The 20,635-nt window shown below is 39.7% G+C and overlaps 1 protein-coding gene across 4 annotated transcripts in view; it reads right to left on the bottom strand.

Moving 5' to 3' along the window:
* Window positions 1-4,439: 4,439 nt before the first annotated feature.
* The window catches only part of gria3b (glutamate receptor, ionotropic, AMPA 3b), a 112,511-nt gene continuing 96,315 nt past the window's right edge, over window positions 4,440-20,635 (bottom strand). The window contains exons 13-16 of one of the 4 annotated variants that reach the window (XM_007548476.2): window positions 14,120-14,367; window positions 13,225-13,339; window positions 8,473-8,720; window positions 4,440-6,114 (exon numbers count right to left, since the gene is read on the bottom strand). In XM_007548476.2, coding sequence (XP_007548538.1) covers window positions 8,475-8,720; window positions 13,225-13,339; window positions 14,120-14,367 — 609 coding nt within the window. In that variant the 3' untranslated portion in view covers window positions 4,440-6,114; window positions 8,473-8,474. Of the gene's footprint in view, window positions 6,115-8,472; window positions 8,721-8,891; window positions 10,233-13,224; window positions 13,340-14,119; window positions 14,368-20,635 lie in introns of those variants that run through there. The other 3 variants (XM_007548475.2, XM_007548477.2, XM_016669634.1) reach the window with 3 other exon arrangements.

Below are 20,635 nucleotides of genomic sequence, written 5' to 3'. Positions count from 1 at the left end.
ATAAAAAAGATATTTTAAACAGCAACATGAGACTTTTCTAAGATATAATTTCTACCAGCATCTTTATAAAATTTGTCAGCAGAAGGAAGCATGAAGTGCTGAAGAATTATGTGTTCACTGGACTTCAGAAACCGCAGCGAACCAACACCAGCAGTCGCCATGGGACAACAAATCATCACCGTGGAAACTTCCCACTGGACTTGGAGCAATGTGGATTTTGTGCCTATTTGCTCTTCCTCCAGACTCTTAGCTTTCATCTTAGAAAAAGGACTTTAAGCCAATGAGCAAGCATCCAGTTCTTTTTCTTCTTAGCCAAGGTGAGGTGATTCTGACACTGTCTCTGATTTAGGACTGGATTCACACAAGGAATGCACCGTTTGCCACCGTATCCCATGGCTGAGACTCGGGTACAAGGTGGTTCTTGATGATCTGCCTCACTTCGCTCTTTGTGAAGCTCAACCAAATTCTTGAATTGGATTTTGCTCGACAATCATCTCAGGGTTGTATTTGTTGGTGCATTTTTTTCCCCCACAATACTTTTTCCTCCCTTTTAACTTTTTATGGATATGCCAAAATATTACCTAATTTTTTTTATACATTTAATGGTTTCAAGACAGAATCATCAAAATGAGCCTTTACTATGAAATTTCTGGTGTGCACACAATCTTTTTTTTTTTTCCGCTTCACAACTGACTAGAAACTTCAAAAACACATAGTTACATTTTTGACCTGTCGTCGTAATGTTTAGGTTTTAATGTACGAACTAGAACTTTATTACAAACAGGTAAAATACTTTTTAATGTTTAGAACTATAGCATTTTGTTGTATTTGTCTTTTAACGATTTACTTACAAATTGCGTTGGATTGGAAGGTTTATTCACAATCACTTCCTCACTCACTCTTTTCCATTTCAAAAGTCTGAATCCTGAATTTTGAAGCAGCTTAGGCTGAAGTGGGCATGAATATTTTTTTCTATCCTTTACAGTCAGTGGCCACATGTGTTTTTTTTTTTGTTTTTTTGTTCCAGATAAAACAAAGCACTACTGGAGGCCCCCATGTGTCCTTCTGCATGTTTAGGCAGCCTTTGTCTGTCTCGTCTGACCCGCTTGCTTTGTTGGTGTTTTTTGATGTCAACAGTGCTGCGTGTCTTCTACCCTGCAGCCCGCACTCTCTTTTTATTAGTCGCAGACCACGAGTGTCAAACGCGCAGGACTCCGAGGGCGGCTGTCGCATTAAATGCTGAAGCAGACACAACCGTTGCCAGTAATCACAACTTTTGTGCAGAGTTGTATTATGAGTCCTGACTGCTCGCTTTCAATCAAGCACTTTCTGGATTTCTTATTGCCGTTTGCGCGGGACTCCAAGTCACAACAGAACTCTTTCATTGTCTGCAGACGAGATTTTTTTTTTTTATTTTTTTGCGTACACTAGAATCATATTTGCAGTCAAATTGCAAACACTTTTATGCAAAGCAGCGCATTTGAAATTTCTTGTGTGTTGGCGTAAATCACTCTGCGCGGTGCGTTTTCTGTTCTAATATTCCTTTAATGTCATTTGCCAGTTGCTGCCCCGGAGGCTTCACGCATGATCTATACGTGTTATCTCTCGCTACATCTGTGCAGACTATAAATTTGATTTAAAAAAAAAAAAAAAAAAGTTCTTCAGGAGCTTTACAATGAAATCCAATGAGAGATCGACGACGCCAAGAACAAAGTGCCGAAGCAGTCGGAGTCTGTTGAAAGGCTGAGCGCCTATTTATTCCGGTGAATTTGAACTATTTTCCTAAATAATAGAGCGCCCGCTCGGAAAGGCTGTTAAATGTCAGCCGAGGCTGTCGAGTGCAGGTCTCTTCAGGTGCACTTGAAAATAGCCGGAGAGCTAAAGTGGAGAAAGGAGGAAAATGGAACAAGTGAGTTGGAATGTGATTTATTTATCGTGTCCTTCAGAGGAGAGAGGAGGCGAACGGCTGCAGCAAAGTGAGGAGGAACAATGAAGGCGGATTTTTTTCCCCCCCTGCTGAAGTAATCAAATTATACTTCCCAGGTCAGGTCCTTCTGCGGCCTTTTGTCTTCTCCTTCCTTTTACGCAGAGAAATATCTGACCCTCTTCTCACTTGTGAGTGAACCCGAGTTAGATAGGATTGTTTCACTGCCACAGGCCGCCACTGGTTTCACAGTTCAAAGTGTGTTACGATTATCTGTCCTCTGGTCAGAGGAAAACGTGCTCTCGTGATTTGTTTATCCTTTACCCCTCACCTGTGTTACTTTCCAGATCAGACGCCTTATCCAAATATCTGCTTTACCCTTGCTTTAACCTCATTCTTCTAGGATAGTATCTGCTGCATGTTGTCGCCGTCATTGACAGGTGAGCAAACTAATTCTGGAGAACTGGTCTCATGAGCCTCGTGTGTCGCTGTGCCATTCTTGAACGCCCCCACATTGTTTTATTCCTAGCTGGTAGCGATCCAGGCACAGCAAAGGGGGTAAAAGACTAAAAAAAACAAAAAGGAAAGGGAAAGCGGTGAAGCAAATGAAAGAACCAAAAAATAAAAAATAAAAATCCTTTCCTTCTTTGTCAGTAATGGCTTGTTTGGTTTGTAATGTTTCATGCAGCCCAGACTGGTTCCACAGGAAGTGAATGAACCCTGAATCGCAGCAGCAGCTTCCAAAAATGAAAAATGAGAACAAAAGGAACATTGTTTTTGTCATGTTTGGTGGATTTGTTATTTGAGCTTTGGCAGATTGGATCTCTGGACGGAGGCTTTCATTTCACCTGGGACGCAGACCCTGAAACCACTGACACGGTCAGTAAAAACCTTCAGATTTAGTTCAGGTCAAACATATTACAAAACTCCAAAATTGGGAAGCTTGTGAAACAACTACAAACCTACCAAGGTATGGCTGTTCAGCTAAACGGAAAGACCAGGTAAGGAGAGAATTAATAAGGAAAAACGGCTCATAAAGTGGCCAGTAGTCACTGGAGGAGCTGCAGAGATCCACAACCCTGACAAGACGACTATTAGCTGCAGCCTACAGAAATCTAGTGTTTATGGTAGACTGTCCAATAGTCATCCTCATAAGAAAGAAAAAACTAGAGTGTAGAGGTCACTGCAAAGATTTTGAACAAGTTGTTCTGGTCTGTTGAGAACCGAACTGAACTATTTTGCCACCGCTGCATGGAGAAAAACTAACACTGGACATCACCCTGAACACCATGCCAGTGGTAAGAAGTGCCAGTGGCAGCATTGTGTTGTGGGAATACATCTCTCCAGGATTAATGGGAAGATAAATAAAGCAAAATTTATGGGAATGGTGGAAGAAAACCTGGCTGCGAAACATTTGAGAGTGGCGTGAAAGTTCAGTGTCAAGCAGAGGAATTTAGATCACAGCTTATTAATGTGGCAGACTGTTCCGAAAACAGAGAATCTCAAACAAGAATGGAAAAAACTGAAGCTTACAGCGCCACCATCCAGTCTGGCGAAGCTTTCCTTATTTTATGGTATATATAATGGACAAATGTTTAAGTTTGTAGGTGTGAAAGGCTGGTAGAGAAAAGAGACATGACTTGTTGGTTAGGATATACAGATCACTTTAGGTGTATCTAAGGAAATGGGACTGAAAACAAATGTGTAATATACTTGTGATCTTTATTTTTAAGAATTGAAAACCAAAACTCCACAATCGTTTGCCATTTTGCAATGATCTATCTCGATTGCTTCCAACACTAGTCCTCAAACGCCCCCCCCCCATTTTTTAAGTCCTCTCCTTTCTGCCACACACCTGACTTAAATAACCGGGTGATTGACGGGATTAAATAGCGCCAGATGGCTTGCAGAGGAGGTCATGCAATCATTTGGATCAGGTGTGCTGGAACAGAGACACGTCTATAACATGTAGGACAAGGGGGCTGGGAGCTGCTGATGCATCACATAAAATCCCAGTGAAATACAGCCATGTATTTAACTGTGGCAAAAGGAGAACAGGTTTGACGGGTGTGAAGGTTTTTGGAAGACACTATATTTCAAAATTTACCCTGCGAGAAAAACCTTAGAGCAGCTGGTATGCTTCCATAAAGTTTTGGAGGTTATAATACATTATTGATTATGTCACAGAGGCTTTCGTGAAGAGTGAGGAGGGAAGAAAGAGCGCACGTCAGATGAAGCTGTCAATGTGGCCCTCAATCAGTGGATACAAGGCAAGATACCAGGATTAAAGCGGATAGTGGTTACTATTGATCCAATGCGCACACTTTTACTGACTAACGGCTCAATATCGTACTATTACAGCCAAACCTCATCCTTTTATGTGTTCATCCGTTCGAGCTCTGCTCAGGCTATTGATACACCAACAGAGGTTGCGACTACGGCGCTCTCTGCAATCCACGCGTTTTAACTTCAGAACATTTTATTCAAGAGGAGGAAATGAGCACAAAGACACAAGGACCTTTCTGTACATTTTATTTACAAAAATGTATTAAAATTCTTTGTACAGCGCCTCCTTCGACGAGGTTCAGCAATTTACGCATGCATCTTTTGTAACCACTACGACGCTTGGTGATTTCATTTGTTTGTTTGTTTTTTTTTTAGGGTTATTTCTGCAGGAGGTGACACCTACTAAAAAACAAAACAAATTCAAACAAGTGTAAAAAAAAAAAAAAGAAAAAAAAAAGAATTACCAGGACTTTATTTCTAGCATTAAACCTAGGATCAGTTTGTCAGTAGCAGGGCTCATCAAGCATCACTGATTTTCACATGCAGTTCTTTAGAAAAAAAAAAAAAATGTAAGAAGGGAAAACCCAATCTGTCATAAAGTTAATATAAGTAATTCTCATTTGTCTAAATTTACACATCTCTCCTGCTTACTCTTTATTTGTCTTCACATTGTCTCTTTTTTAATATAAAACTATCTGCCCATAGCTTTAGGTAATTAGATAAATATCCTCCTAAATCCTATGGAATCACAGTCTTTATGAAAGAACACAATTGATTACAGCAGTATGGAAATGTGCTAAGCTCCAGGCGATGCCCCAGTTATAAAAAGTCTATTTTTTGTTGTTGTATTTATATATTTTTCATTTACTAAGTAAAATCACTAAACACTTTAATTTTCATGGAAGAAAATCATTTTTGAAAGCAAACTACAGCTCATTGTAAAATGTGCAATTTGACAAACAAAATACAGAAAAAAAAAATACCGCGAGCCTTTAATCGGACTACAGTTAATCCACAACTGAAGTACCCATGTGTTTGGTTTTACTCTGATGTGAAGAAGACTTGAGTTAATCTAGGTTTCAGGGAAAGACTTTTCAGAGCATCAAAACCTCCTCGATATTTTACAAATCCGTATATATTTCTTTAGCCAGACTACATAATCATTGTCATACAAAACACACTCTTGGCAGTATTGGAAGTGGGAATCGGGTCCTGCTTCATGTCGTCCTCTTCCGATATCTTCCGGAGTCCCGTCAGACTTTCCCGAAGACGACGTTGGCAGCAGCACCAGAGTTCTGAGTACAAACGACACGCATCTTTGTTTCGAGCTTGACAAGCAACGGGTCTTTCCTCTTCAAGTTCACGGTCATTCGAAGGGATTCACAGCAGCATAAAAAGCTATTATCTAAGAACCAGTGTCCTACGGTGCACTGAGTAGATCTAGTCAAATAAATTCAGCACATTGAACCAGTGGAAATCTGGCAGCAGAAGGATGAAGAGTAATCTGATCATATTGATTACAAGAAAACCAATTGGACACTTGTCATGTATTGTACATTGTCTTTCTGGCACTTCAAAATGTGCTTAGAGTTGCAAATGATGGCTTTATTCTCTCCTTTTATATATATATAATATGTGTGTGTTTTAACTCTGCATCATTCTTCTGTTTCATATGAGCTTCAAGCAAAAAAAGCGTTATCGTTGTGATCGAGTTGCATTGTTTAGACTCGGAGTTCCATAAGGCACTGAGAGGCGGAGGAAACCTCATCGGCTTTTCCCATGACCAGTCAAGTCGTGTCGTCAATGCAGATTATCATGTCATGAAGCACAAACCCCGTGTGGTCCCGTGCCTTTCACAGATGTTTAGTCACAGTTGTAGATGACGGCCCAAACGTTTCGTAAACCTGCGTCAACGAACAGAGCAGAGGCAGAGATGGGAGGAGTTTAGAACGCTGCAGCAGAAGTCTGTGAAGAAGTGTTGCACCTTAACACCTGGAAGTCTTTGTTTGACCTTGTATGGCACGTGAAGGTTTGCAGTGACAAAAGCAACGTCAATCGCCTGCGAATATTTTCGGCAATTTTGACGTCAAAAGATGTGATCGCCGTGCTTCCTCACGGCTGTCCCGCTGTAACTCAAACTCGTCTGACTGACGGCATCGGCAACAGAAGCAAAAGAAAAATGTCTTCGCCTGCCATCAAATTTGGACCATTTGATGTAAACGACATGTTCTGTTTTACAGCTAACTTCTTGCCTAATCAGATAAAAAGAACACGGTGTGAAAAGAAATCATTGCAGATGTCTCGGGTACACATGATGGGGAAAGTTTTTCTTCTCAGGAACAAAACGGCGTATCTGAGGATTCCATTTCTCACAGCAATAAGATGATTGGGAAAATGTGCTCTTTTGGCATTTGAAACATTTGACATGTCACGCACTGCGTTTAATGAGAACGCCCATGCAATCAATGTAATCAAAAACAAAGCACACGCAAGTTTGTGTTTTTTAGTGGACTGTTACTTATAGACGTTTCCTGGTTCCCACTTGTTCATGGTGGCTTTTAGCTGGAAGTCTAAATAGCAGGTTTTACATTAGGAACTTCTTTAGAAAGTCCTCAGTATGCTTCATGTGATGTGGTTTCTGTGTCTACTAAGAGAAGGGTTTCAAAAAGCTGCGCTCAACATGATTAGCATTTATATTAGCATTTGGAAGAAAGGCTGGGTGCAACGTGTCGGGAGGGGTTCACAATCAGAAATGTGGCTGCAGATTTACTCGGCCTTACAAGGCAGTTTAGTGGTTTTGAGTTCATTTTATGTGCGTTCATGTTGTGCAACTTCACAGCTTTAGTTTGTTCTGGTCTGCTCCAATGCTTCCAGGTATTTTCTATCAAATTGAACAAGTTAACAGCTGGCTGCTGAGCCTAAGTTTCAGCCATGCTTAGCAGACATCAATTTAACTTTAACTATAACGTCCTTAATTATTAGCAAAAGGAAAAGGATCCTAAAAACCTACTGATAATGAGATATACAGTTGATCAATAGATATTTACATTGACAGATCATAATTGGACTTGTTTACAAAACAGTTAAACGTCAACAAGCCACAGGTTTCAAACATTGTAATACACCAGGTCAAGTAATTAGCATCTGAAAATTTCAATTTTAAGATGTCTAACAAACGTAGGGCAACATGTTATTTACAGACTGAGCTATGTAATTTAATTGTTTCCTTGGGTAAATGCTTCAAAATGCATAATTTTCAGACGGACGTTTACAGAATAATACTGTCTTTCTTTTATTACAAGCTGCAAGTCATTCAGAGGAGTGAGAAACATGAAACAAACTGCTGAGAAGTGATTTGGCTGAGCAGGGCCACGCCTAGACTGAATGATGAATCTTCGAACTTCAGTGTTGGAGCATGTCAAGGGACTTCTACAGACTCTACACACTCTTGCTAATGTCAAAAAAAGCCACCTTTTAATGATGACCATAAACTATGAAAGGCCTCTGAAAAGTAATTTAATTCAGGTGTGCTGGATCACGGATTCGTCTAAAAGCTTCCAGGGTCACTCCTGGGGGGGTCACCTCTGATAGCGATGCAGGAGCCTGACAGCTGAGGGCCGTGGCAGTGGCATCCTCTGTCTGCATGTCTGATGTTTCGTGAAACGCCACCCTGTGACAGTCTTTCAACGAGACAGTACCAGTCCACACGGCGTGCGTGGCTACAGACAGAATGGGTTATGCTGAGGGGCTTCTGTGGCCAGCCAAGTTCTGCAGTCTCGTGTAATCTGATAAAAGTGTGGAATCAGTTTAGATATCAACTCTACTGACCCGGGGGCAGAGGAAGAGGACTCACAGCAGCTGCATTCAGACCCAAAGGGCTGCCACACTTTACAGGCTCAGGTCTGTCAGTCTGTCCATACTGCTGACTGACTTACCTATTCGATGTGATACTATGATAATTCATCTTCCGTTTAACACGTGTGGTTTCGTTTATTGCTACCACTCCTCCATCCTGTTGCTCAACTGCTTTCCAGTTTGTGTAGCAGAGTTTTTTTGTATTTTTTTTGTCTGTGGAAATAATTGGGTTTTGTCCAACATGACAACCATGAACAATTTCACTGGCAGCATACACACAGCTGAATAATTCACTCTGACTGCTGTGGGGGGGGGGGAAAGAAAAAAAAAACAAACCCTAAATGATTCATCTCTCCTGACGCATGGGGGGGGGACGACTCTGTGGAAGGTAAGGAGAGCCAACTTACCTCTAGATCTTAACGCTCTCGGTTCCGTACACGTTGTAGCCTTCTCTGTATGTGGCAAAGTTCTGGGTGTTGGTCGGGGGAGCCGGCTTAAAATTCTGGGTATTCTTGGCCAATTTTAGCCGTTTGGTTTCTTGTCGTGATTTATAACAGAACTCTATCAGAGCCACCATCATAGCCAGCCCCAGCCCTCCAACCAGAATATAGAAGACTCCTGCCACATTGCTTAGGCTGAGAGCACTTGTCTTGTCCTGGGGGAAAGTGAATACCAAAGTTAAGCGTTTTGCAGTGGAACAACATCAGCAGAGCAGCATGTAATTCTGAAACTATGCCTTAAACTACTCAAAGCTATCAACTACATCAGTGTCAGCAGCTAAGCAACAAAATCCTATATAATCAGAAGCCAAGATTATTGCTTTTTGGTGAAAATATACCCTAATAGAAGCAAAAAATAAATAAAAAAATTGATAAGGAACCTAATTATTGCTAGAAGGAGCCAGTGTGTTTTACTCTGCTGGTGAATGTAGAGCTTTTCCTGTTGTGAGCTACTTGTACGTAAAAATGGCTTCTGCACTTAACCATAAAAGGAAGCCGGTCAGTATCGCATAGGTCGATAGCTCTTAAAAAAATAAATAAATAAAAAATCCCTGTCTTTTTTAATTCTCTCAGAGACATGTACGTATAACTCTCACGGTAGCAATGTCATACAGTACAGTCAAGTTGATAGCATATAAATGATAGCTCAGTTAAAAGTAAAAAAACCAAAAAAAAAAACAATCTACTGTATGTGAAACCATTTTGCTGCTGCTTCCCAACCAAATGTATTTACGAAAAATTTGTTTATTAGAGTTTTACTATTTGCAGTTTAACCTTAAGAGCATGGAGCTATATAAAGACCTTATATTCCCATGTCATTTGGATCTCAGAGGGTTAAATATCAGGTTTATTACATTCTTCGACTTGTTGTAATGCTCAAGCAAAGCATGTTAAGTCTCCTCTGTGAGTCACCACAAAATTTGGAGGACGCCCTGCGGCGCTCCCGCTGCTCAGAGAGGTTGAATTTGTGTAACTCATCACAATGAGAGGGTTTTGCTTGTTCATCACACCACAGGAGGCCGCAGAATCCAACAGACGTGTCTCGATGCAAAGTAGTAAGAACACAAACAAATCAATTTTTCATTAACAGTTTGGTAAATAGAAACAGCAGCATAATGGTCGAAGCATCATGAATGTCAAGAATGGAAATGAGCAAAAAACGAAACAGCATTTATCAGCATGTGTTAACTGCTGTCGTTCTGAATCTAAAACAAAAAAAAAAGGCACTTGTTTAGTCTCCCCTTAATGTTATCATTACAGTTTTCATAAAACAGTGTCATGGGTTATACTGCTTAAAAAGTGTCTAATTAAAAATTTCATAAAAGGACAAAAAAAAAACATTTGGGGATGCAGTGCCTAAAGCCACATAGAAACTGGGTTACAGTGTGTGGCAGAAATTGCAAAGTACTCTTAAAAAAAAAAGAAAAAAGAAAGGTGTGTGTGTGGCAAATAAACAAAATGCATATTTCAAATGTAAAAGTTTTAGTCTTGCATATGAACAGTACGTCAAAATGCAATTTGGAATCAGTACAAAAGACCTGCAGCGACTGACCTTACTTCCAGAGTCCTTGGTTCCACATTCACCCTTATCGTACCACCATTTGTTTTTCAGCTTGTCTAAGATGCCTTGTTCACTGAGTTTCAATACTGCAAGGTTTACAGGAGTTCTTCACGTGGGAAATAACATAAATAACATTATATTATGTTATTTTATGTTATTCAACTTTTAAACTACTACATACTTTACAAAGCGATAAAGCAGGACACCTGGCTGTAGTCAACATCAAAAAGAGCAGGCATTCTACCTATCACCTGTATAACCCCTAGTGTAAAGCCAGGACCTACCTAATCGCTTCGAGTAATCGGCAGATGCTGCTAACACGGCGACGAGCAGGTACTGACGGTACGATCTGCAAGTCTGTGACCATCAACCAGAGAAATTCACGGGCAGGGAGAACCAGAGGCTTATCAGCTGCAGGTCATTCTGCCAGGAGCTTTGTCTTCACTGAGCGGAAAAATCAGATTCAGACCTTACGTTCTTCAACAAAACGCTTTTTGTCTTGGCGTAATACCGACGAGAATAAATTCTGGAAGCAAATGAGGCCCCAAAAATGAAAGCGGAATTACGCGGTACGAAGTTTGCTGCTGTTTATCACGGAGGAAACCTTTGTGTTTTGACAGATTAGTAACAGACGATAGCCGCAGGACGAAAATCAAGAGTGGTGGCATATCTGTCTCATGTTTGCCTGCAGCTGCATAACCAAGTGTATTATTTGCCTCGTCTGGGATCTAAGTGATCAGATGTCAGAGAGAAGAAAGAAAGAAAAAATCTAATCTAGATAAAAGCACACATCTAGGAGCCACTTCATGATTTTTAGTCATTTGTAGTTCAGCTATATTTTTCATCAGATATAAAAGTTCAATTAGAAGCAAAAACAGAGAACATTGATAAATGAGTGACCTGACTACTACCTCGAAACAATGTGTCCCTCCTCCCCTCCCCCCATAATGCACTGAAAGAAGATTACACCACTGTATATCCTTCATAGCCAATCTGGAGAAACAGAGTGTGAAGACCAAACCATTGTCTTGACTTGGAAAGACATTGATTAACAATGCAATTACCCAGCAACATGCTCTATGTCTGGAAGTCAATCTGGGCTGCGGTGTGTTGGGCCTGAGGGTGAGGGGGAACTCGGCGTGCGTGTGTGTGCGTGTGTGTGTGCATGCTGCTGGGTGAAAACAAATCCGTGCATCTCTTCATGTCTGCTAACGGGACTTCATAGCCGTCCCAGACCAGGTGATTGGATGCTCCAAACACATCCAGCTCCAGGCTAGTTTAGTCTACCTTTCCAATCTTCCCTGAGGAGAAACCATGAAACAGACAGGTCGTACATTTCTCGGACTTCTATAGCGCATCAGAGAAGAGTGATGGAAACTGCTGTATGTGGCCAGAGGGGCTTCTTGAAACAAGCGACTTAAAAAGTTAGCAGCTGCTTGGCAAAAAGAAAACAAAAAGTGTAAAAGATGAAGATTACATTGAGGAGTTTTCTTACAGAGGGTGAGTCAAGAGATTTACTTATATCAGTATAACTACGACAAAGTAATTTTGGTCTTTTATTGAAGCATTCTGTTTTTGCAAGCTGGAATGATGATACAAACCCCCCGCCCCCCAAAAAAAACAAAACCACAACTTAAATTTAAAGATTGAATTTAAATTGGATTTTGTCAGAACCCAACAATCCTTCACTCATTCCATCAGAAGCTGCTTGTGGTTTCACACTTTGGACTGCTGGTCGGCGCACTGGAAAACGTTCTTCACTACTGGAAAAAGGTTGGAGAGGCCTGGTGGTCTGAGGGGTCACAGTTGGAAGGGATTCAAACCACAGGTAGCTTTTATTAAAAAAACAACAAAAACAAAAGAAAAACAAAAGTGTTGTCTTTAATTAGAGTTCTCACGTTTGCCTGTAATGCTTAGTCCCCTCAAGACACCGCTGTTCCCCTTGCTTTATGGTCTGCCTCTGTCTGGCAGCCATTTTCCATTTGAGAAGAACTGGTTCCTCTTAACCTGAGCTGTTAATGTGAAGCAGCTGTGTACCAAAGTACAGCAAAGCCGCTTTTACCAAATCTCCAAAACCGCACTTATGTTGACTTTTGTAAAGCAGTATTGTTGACAGGCTCTTTTTTTTTCTATAAGTAAATGTGACTTTATCAGCTATTATAACTTAATGCGCACTGTGAAATCAGATGGTGATCAAAATAAGATGAACTTATGCCAAAAACTCAGTTATCTTTTTCCCAATTAGTGAAAACACCAAACATTTGTGTGTGTATGGTGTGTCTGATGACAACAACACTCTTTGGTGTGGTATATTGTTACTGACTGAAGCCTGAAAGCAACTATTGTCAATAGTTGTAGGTTGTGTGAAAGCACAGGGAAATTGAACAAGCTATAGTAGATTTGGTCAGCTTTATCCTTTTTAGCGTTCAAGAACTGTATAATGGAACATTTTGGATTTCAAAGAGTTTAGTATTTTAAACATTTCAGATTAATACATTTTAATTTTAATACAAAAAGTGCAATTCTTTTGCAACATTAACTACATTAACTATGTAAATTGCGACTAGAGAATGCTAAAGTCAGTTTAAAATGTAAATATTTTGTCTTCGAAAACAGTAAATTATTAATCGCAATGCTATTCTTATGTATTTTTTTTTACAACGCAGTTCTTAAAGAGAAACCAGAATCAGGTAAAAGTGTTAATGACATGCCAAAGCTTTACAAAAAACCACAGAATATAAATTGGCCAGAACATTCTGATCAATGCATCTCTATTACTCCCTCATATTGATTGACTTGCCCTTTACATCAGGGTGAGTGAACACATTTAATCCTTTGACAACTATAGAGGCCATGTTACTTCTCAGCATTTTAACTCTACAAGTGATGTTTTTCCAGCTAGTTAAGGCAAAAGCTCCTTAGCTGCCAAATAAGCCATTACACCATCTGGTCAACCTAACACTTTTATCATCTGCCTCAGTGCGGCAGGTTGGCTTGGTATGGTCCGGATCGGGCTGGATTTCGGTTGCGTTCTTTGCCAACAGCTTTGCCGATTACTCTGAACTATGGTACCCGATTGTGGTGACATCGAGGCTGACCTTGGAGTCACCTCCCCCGCTGCCGCACTCTCCCTTGTCGTACCACCATTTGTTTTTCAATTTGTCCAAGAGGCCTTGCTCATTCAGTTTTAAAACTGCCAGGTTAACAGCATTTCTTGAAACGATAAAACATAACTTGTAAGAAAATGCACAGGTCCGTGAGAAATCTAATGCAAAGTGAGAATGATGATAAGGCATATTAGGAAGCAATGGTAGAGAAACTACCAGTGTCAAAGAAGGGGCTTTACGCACAGACTACTGTTAATCAGAATGGTCGAGGAAAAGGACAAATTGTTTAAGAATTTAAAGAATACGGAGAGATAAATAAAGGCTCACATAAGGCAGAGACAGTGTTAAATCTTGGAAAAAGGTGGCATGAAGGGTCACGTAGTTTAAGAACTGAAGTGTGCGGGATGGGGACACTTGTCATTGAGAAGAAAAAGTAACAACAACAAACATCATGCAATTAACATTCGTCACAAGTGACAGCGCAGCTTTTAAAGGCTAAATTGAAAAACCATTGAACTGTTAAATTAAAAGTGACAACACAACAGTCAGGTAGGACAGCACACGGGACAGAAGGAGAGATCGAAGGAGAGAAAAAAACAGCAGTAAGAAAGACATAAATATGAAATGATTGTTAGCGTTTACCTTTTCATCTGGATTAGATTGTATTTTTTTTTTTCTAACATAAAACAGCAATTCTATGCAGGAAAAAAAAACAAAAAAAAACATCAAATAACCTTTGAATCCAAGTACAGTTAAAAAGGCATGACTACCGTTACCTCTGCTTCCATACAAAACAAGAAGAGAAGAGAATGACAACAGGGGGACATCAGGGTAGGTGGAATACTATAACAACATGGGGGGGATATTGTTATAATATTCCACCCACCTTAATGCCGAGCCTTTGGGCGTCGCCACGCCGTAGCCTTTGGAGTCGAGGTTCCCTCCCACCTTCATGGTGTCGCATGGCTTCCGCTGCTCGATGTACTCGTTCATCGTGGACTCAAGGAGAAAGGCAAACTTGCCCTTTGACTTTCGCACTCGGGCGACGCCGTCTGGCGTGGTCTTAACAAACACATTGGGCTCTGCGGATTTCATGTAAGACCACATCTTCTCGTACACCGCTATTTTGGATCGCTGTGCGGAGGAGAAAAGGGAGAAAAAGACTTCAGAAGTTTCAACGACTCGCGTCCACACGGGATGGATTTTGCTGGATTTTCGTGCTTAAGTGATCACTTGATCTAAAAAGGCGCTGCGAAGTAGTCATAGACATCTGGGAAAGCGCGTGCGATATCTTTGAATACTTCCAGAAAATGCGACCACGACAAACGGTTACGTGATCACGAGGTACAAAAATGTGCAAAATCCATCTTCTCTCTGCAGATCTAACGCAGCAAAAACATTTGACATCCCAAAGTCCCTGCATGTACATATGAGCATCACACATCAACATTATTCCACTGAGAAGTTCTGCAAAAAAAAAAAAAAAAAAAAAAAAAAAAAATTGTACTTATTACCTGGCTCTAAAAATACTTCGATAAATAATTCAACAGGCAGTAAACAGCAGGTAATGATCTTTTTATTTAAAAACATGCACAAGTTCAGCATAATATCCTTGACAGATGTTCAGCCTCAGCGAGTGAAATAAGGTTTTGTTTGTAGTTCGTCTCCAACTTGTGGAGCTTATTACACTCGTACAGCAACATGGCTAATGAAATATCTTGCGTGTGACTCAGAGGCGTCGCGCAGAGGAAGCCGGGGAAGTGAACAACAAAGCGCCCGTGACAAAGTGACAGAGACGAGTGCTTCTCCAGCGCCGCAGGTCCGGCTTAGTGAGACTGTGAAATCGGGGAGAGTTGGACGCTATCTATAATAAGCATCAATTAAAATATTCAGCTGCTGCTGGACTTGACTTTGGCACAGCCGTGTCACACATCTTGTTGTTGTGATCGCTGTCCAGGCAGAGATGAGCTGAGGTTCAAAAACTGCCCCATGAAGACTTAAAGACGCATTCGCGTTGTTTGAATGCAGTAAAAATAAAATGAAAACAATCTAAGGTAGCCGAGTTATCTATAACTTTGCTTTTGTCACATAGAGCTGTAGAATTATTTATTTTTAATATAATTATTGACAAATAAAATTGTTGAATGAAACAAAAAACAATGATTTTGCTTTTTTTTAATTGCTAATTTAGTTGTACAACTACATGAATCTTCTCCAGATTAACTCCATTGATCAGAACCTACTGGACTTATTTACCTTCAGTCGGTTGATTTCACTGGTTTTAATTTTTTTTTCTAAATAACAACCATTTTCTCTCATTTGACAAGATTTCTTGCTGTTGTTGAATTGTTTCTAACATACAATCAATATTGTGCCATTGTGCCATTTTTTTAAAAATTATTATTTCCACTACTGTAATGTTATTTCACAGGGATGAGTAAGGTTTTATGATTTGCAAGGTTTAAATGTTTTCTTTTTTCTTTTCATCTTATACATCTTTTTAATAAAATTGTTACTAGTTGGCTAGTTGATGCTACGCGAGCAAAATATGTCATTTTCAAGAAGCAAACAACTTTAGGAATCAACCACAATGGTTTTTATAACTCAAGATGTCTGTAACACTCGGTCCAAAAAGTCCTGACACAACGACTGTCTTCATCCCAGGTTGCTATGGCGTTGGCTGTCAATAGCATGCACCATGGCTTGCTGTTTGTGGGAGTCTCACTGAAATCAGTAGAGCTTGAAACCCATGCATCTTGAACTCTTGCTCCGACTGGTATTTATTATATTCTTCTTCATCTGAGTTGGATTCCTCAGGGGCAAATCCTAACAGGCGAGATGAAAAGGCTTCTGAAGCTACACTGGAATCTGTCAAAAGCTGCTTTTGTGCCAGAGTGTTTACTAATGCCAGCTGATAACTGCAAACCTCACAGCTGTCAATTGTAGACGTCGGATGCCAATTCTCACTGCCTCAAGTGATGTCACTGATCTGAATCAAACAAAGTGGATTTTTTTTTTATTTTTAGGGTGGCCATCTTAAGATGATTATGGTTTTATGATTTATTTTTGTGTAATTTACTTAAAATGAACTTTTCTCCCCAGTAACTTTTTGTGTTTTCTTTTCTTTTTATCAGTAAGCGTGTCCAGTTTCATTAACTGTGATAAAAAGGCCACATTGTTTTGTTTCAACAAGTTGTTTTTATAGTGTTGGGACACTAAGTAGAGCTTTACAGTCTAGAGCGACATCTTTGTTCGCTATCATGCAAAAGTGTTACTCATGTTTCTGTGCATCTGAGGGAATAATTTACCATTTTTACTCCAAACAGCCACAAGCCATGTTTTTAAGAGTTAGTTAATTCATTAAAATTATTTAAATTATATTTTGAAAACCCCCTAAACAATGAAATATTGATCATATGATCTTATTAAGTAATGATTAAAGTTATAATATTGACTTGATCCATGAACCAAGAAATTGGTTTATGGGCCGATGCTTTGGTTTATCTGATTATCAGCCTTCTGACTGGATTTTACAATTAGCTACAGGGGAAAAATAAAATCAAGAATAGGCTGCTTGCAGGGTCTTGTATGTGTTGTGCATTACGCTGAAAAATAAAAGTTACAATATGCTTCATTTCATTTGTTCAAGTATTTGACAATAGTATTCTCCTTCTCCTAGGAATGTTAGAAAATAGGCGAAAATCATTGCTTTTTTTTTTTTAACAGAATAATAACAGTAGATCATCAACTGCATTGCTCTTCCTGTCCAAACATGCTGATTATTATAGAGGGATCTCTGCCTTGAATTAGTAGGAGTCTGCCTAACGGTAAAGTATCCATCGCTAATGCATTCCCATTATTAAACAAAAGCATTAACCTTGACCAAATGAAAGTGCTTTTCTGGCTTTATGTAATCATATAGTTTGTTTGCAGGCATCTGTCACTGCACATCAGGCCATGGGTGAGGCTAAGACGAGGCAGCGACGTTACGCAAATATAAAAATCTGTTTGATGAATGTTCCCTCCCCCATTGAAATGAACAAAACCCGGTGGTTGGGTTATATCAGTCCTGCTTTAATGCAAACACAACAAACAAGAGGAGCTGCACTCAGTGAAAATAGCAGCTATTTTTTAAATTTTATTTATTTTTCAGTTCAACAGTTATAATTTAGTGTGCGACAGCATGAAAATAAGACTCGTTCGGAGGGCATTTCCCAGAAGACACGATGAGGCTCATCCTCTCAGCGGTGGGAAAGCTCCTCGTTGCATCGGGGGGAAAGAATAGATCTCAACATTGATCAATGACGACAGAATGTGCTGCTGCGGTGCCTTATGAAGTCAATTTATCAATATCAGAGAGGTTTTGCAAAGTGCGACTGAAGCCCAAATAGGCCGATTCACTGGTACTGAAAAAAATCCCAGCTGAGATGCTTCCAGCAGAGAAAACGGGAGGAGAAAACGAGATTCGGGGGAGAGCTCAGCAGGGAAAGAGAACTATTTGATTGTTGACTGCTGGCACATTAATGTGCACGCAGACGGGCTCGCAAACACGCTCGCATTTAGGGCTGACTAATACGAACAAACATCGCTCATCTCTTTTTAAACGTTATCATTCATGTTCTTTGGTGGGCATGAGAAATTCAATTAGAGAGCAATTACTAAAGTCCATAAGCAATTAAGAGACGATTTAAGGAGCTATTAAATGCTGTTGGAAACATGGTTTTATATGTGCGCACATTCTATACATCATATAATGATCCTGTTAACGTATGGCTGAGTCATAAATCATAAATCTCGTTTAAAATGTATTTTCATATTTAAATAAAGACATGATTCAAAGCTGCGTCATTTGCATGCGTCTTATTCTCCTCTTCTCAGAGTCTCTGAAAGTCATTCTGAAGCAATCGCCTCGCTGCTGGCTTCGTGGCAGAGTACCTAAATAGCCAGTCCTCCTACCTCAGCGACACGGTTACGTCATCTGTGTAGGTGTTCAACCAGCAAATCAACCAGAAACAATGAGCTTCCTGCCGCCTTGTAATGTAATGTTTTCAAAGCCTCTGACCCGAGACGAGAAAACAGACATCACTTGCCTCGGGAAAAGGCCGACTGATGGTGAGAGCAGTGATCCTTATTAGCTTTGTTTTACAAATATCTGATACTGTATGAACTCTCTTTAGATTGGGTAAGTGCTAAACATGAGATGTAATATGTGGACCACGATCCTGAATACAAGTAGAGTCTAGATAGAGGCTTGTTAAAGGGATAGTTCGGGAATTTTTTCTTAAAGTAAGGTTATGATAACATTAGAAATAGAAAGGGATCAATATCTCCGAGAACCCAGAAAATCTACTGTGGAGATTTTAATGAGTGATATTTTTTCCTCAGCTTTTTGACAAAAACTTCATCTATGTGATTAGATATTTGTCAAAAATATTATAATACCCATGCCCAGTTGGCAGGCGGGAATAACTTCAACCTGATAAAGGGTCTTAAAAATGGCTGAAGCAGTGCCTTTGCCCAAAGGTTACTTGATCATTTGAGCAGTTTTTTTTTTCTCTGACATTAGACCATTTAATCTCTATTTAATTGACAGAATAGAATATTAACATCATTTATTGTCCCTTTCATTAATGTTGTCAAATTATATTTGAAGTGTGATAGAAACAGATCAGGACAAGTTGAGAACCAATTACGTTTTGATTTTTTTTTCTTTTTAAAATATCAGTTTTAGTGACCAAGAAAAACTCATCTTGTAAGAAAGTAAGACATGTAAACAAAGCAAAAACATATTAGTTTCAACAAGTTCTAAAGCTGAGTCCTCTGTAGGTCATGCTTAATGTTTTCACCTCAAACAGCTTGCCTTAATATTGTTTTGTGATATACGTGTAACATAAATACAAAGATTGATATTTTAACATTCCTTTTGTGACAGCTGAGCTTATTCTGGTTTGCATGTTTCAATGCCAACGCTGTCAGATTTGTTGAAAATTAAAGTGATTTAATTAATTTTGGCTGGTGTTTGTGTTGATTATTAAACCAAAGATAATATAGCACGTAGATTTTAGCGGTCGAATAGGATTTGTTAGAGAAAGGGAAACGCAATAAGCTATAGTCGACAACAGGAAAAAGGAGAAAGTTGCAGTCGAATGTAAACTACGACATTTAGTCTGGATAATACAGACTCTGGAGACATAAAAAAAAAGCGTAGCAGAAGTGTGCAACATTTGGAGGAGAGAAAAAAGAAAAATGTAGAGGAAGGAAGGAAAGAAGAAAGGAAGAACATTATTTACATAATGGGAAAGAAAGTGAAGTATGGAAAAGACATTTTCCACATCAAGAACAGAGCATAAAACGTGAATTGAGTCACAATACATGTAATTGCCTGAATCACACCTAAAGCAATGTAAAACATAATACAATATTTATTGTGTATTATTATTATTATTAATAATTTATTCCAGCCCCACTTGTTACAGCTTTCTCTTCTGCTGTAAAACAACAATAAGTCCAGTGGTTTAAGTGCTGAAATAATTATACAAAATCATCTAAATGTTGCTGGTGGTGTTGTAGTATTATGTTTTTTTTCTTCTTCTTCTTTACTATCAGAGAACAATATACCAATATATGTATGGAATAAAGGTTCTAGTTTTTAGCTACTGCTCAGAACTGCATAATAAGTTGAGTACTGTCCTCCTGTACTTTAAAAGGTTACTCTGCAGAAATATATTTAAGGTCTTTGTAGAAAGTGCTTACACGTCTGAATGAAGCCCTTTGAATTATCTCTGCTTTTCTGACAGAAAAGGACAGGAAGACAGGAAAGAGGACCGCCGCCGCAGCTCTGTATGTTAAAGGATCATTGTCAAATTTAGCAGGGAGAGAGAGAGAGATGTGTTTCTTTTCCTTTTTAGAATCTCCAATCACGTCATTAAAACGTCTCTAAAGAGACAAGTGATTAAACTCCAAAGTCAAATAAATTGACCTCTCCGTTTTAAATAACCACTTAATCTGTATCGATTTTGAGTTATGCAGCATTTCCCAGCCCTCTGCCCGCTGGCCTCCGAACTGCAGCCTGTTTTTTATTCTCCCTCTGGCACCGCAGGGCCGCTTTCATTACAGCCTCCCCCCACGTATGCTCCACTGCTTGTGCATTTAAAGGCCATCGCCGAGCACCTCTGCTACATTTCATTCAACTCAACTTCCCTTCCATTTTGTTCGTCGACATCGCCGCTTCCCTTCAATATCCTGTACACCAGGACTACCTGTATCTCAAGTAGGAAGAGATGAAAGTTGAAGCTCTGGGGGTGTATTTTGTCACTGAAGTGCCACATGCTTCACCCTGAATACCAATTACTCGTCTTTGATGCTCGGTGCTGGACTCCGTCGGCTCCTCCACAGAGCCCGC

This window comes from Poecilia formosa, unplaced genomic scaffold, assembly GCF_000485575.1.
Source record: "Poecilia formosa unplaced genomic scaffold, Poecilia_formosa-5.1.2 Scaffold26, whole genome shotgun sequence".
Lineage (NCBI taxonomy): Eukaryota > Metazoa > Chordata > Actinopteri > Cyprinodontiformes > Poeciliidae > Poecilia > Poecilia formosa.
This window is presented reverse-complemented; position numbering and strand designations above follow the sequence as displayed.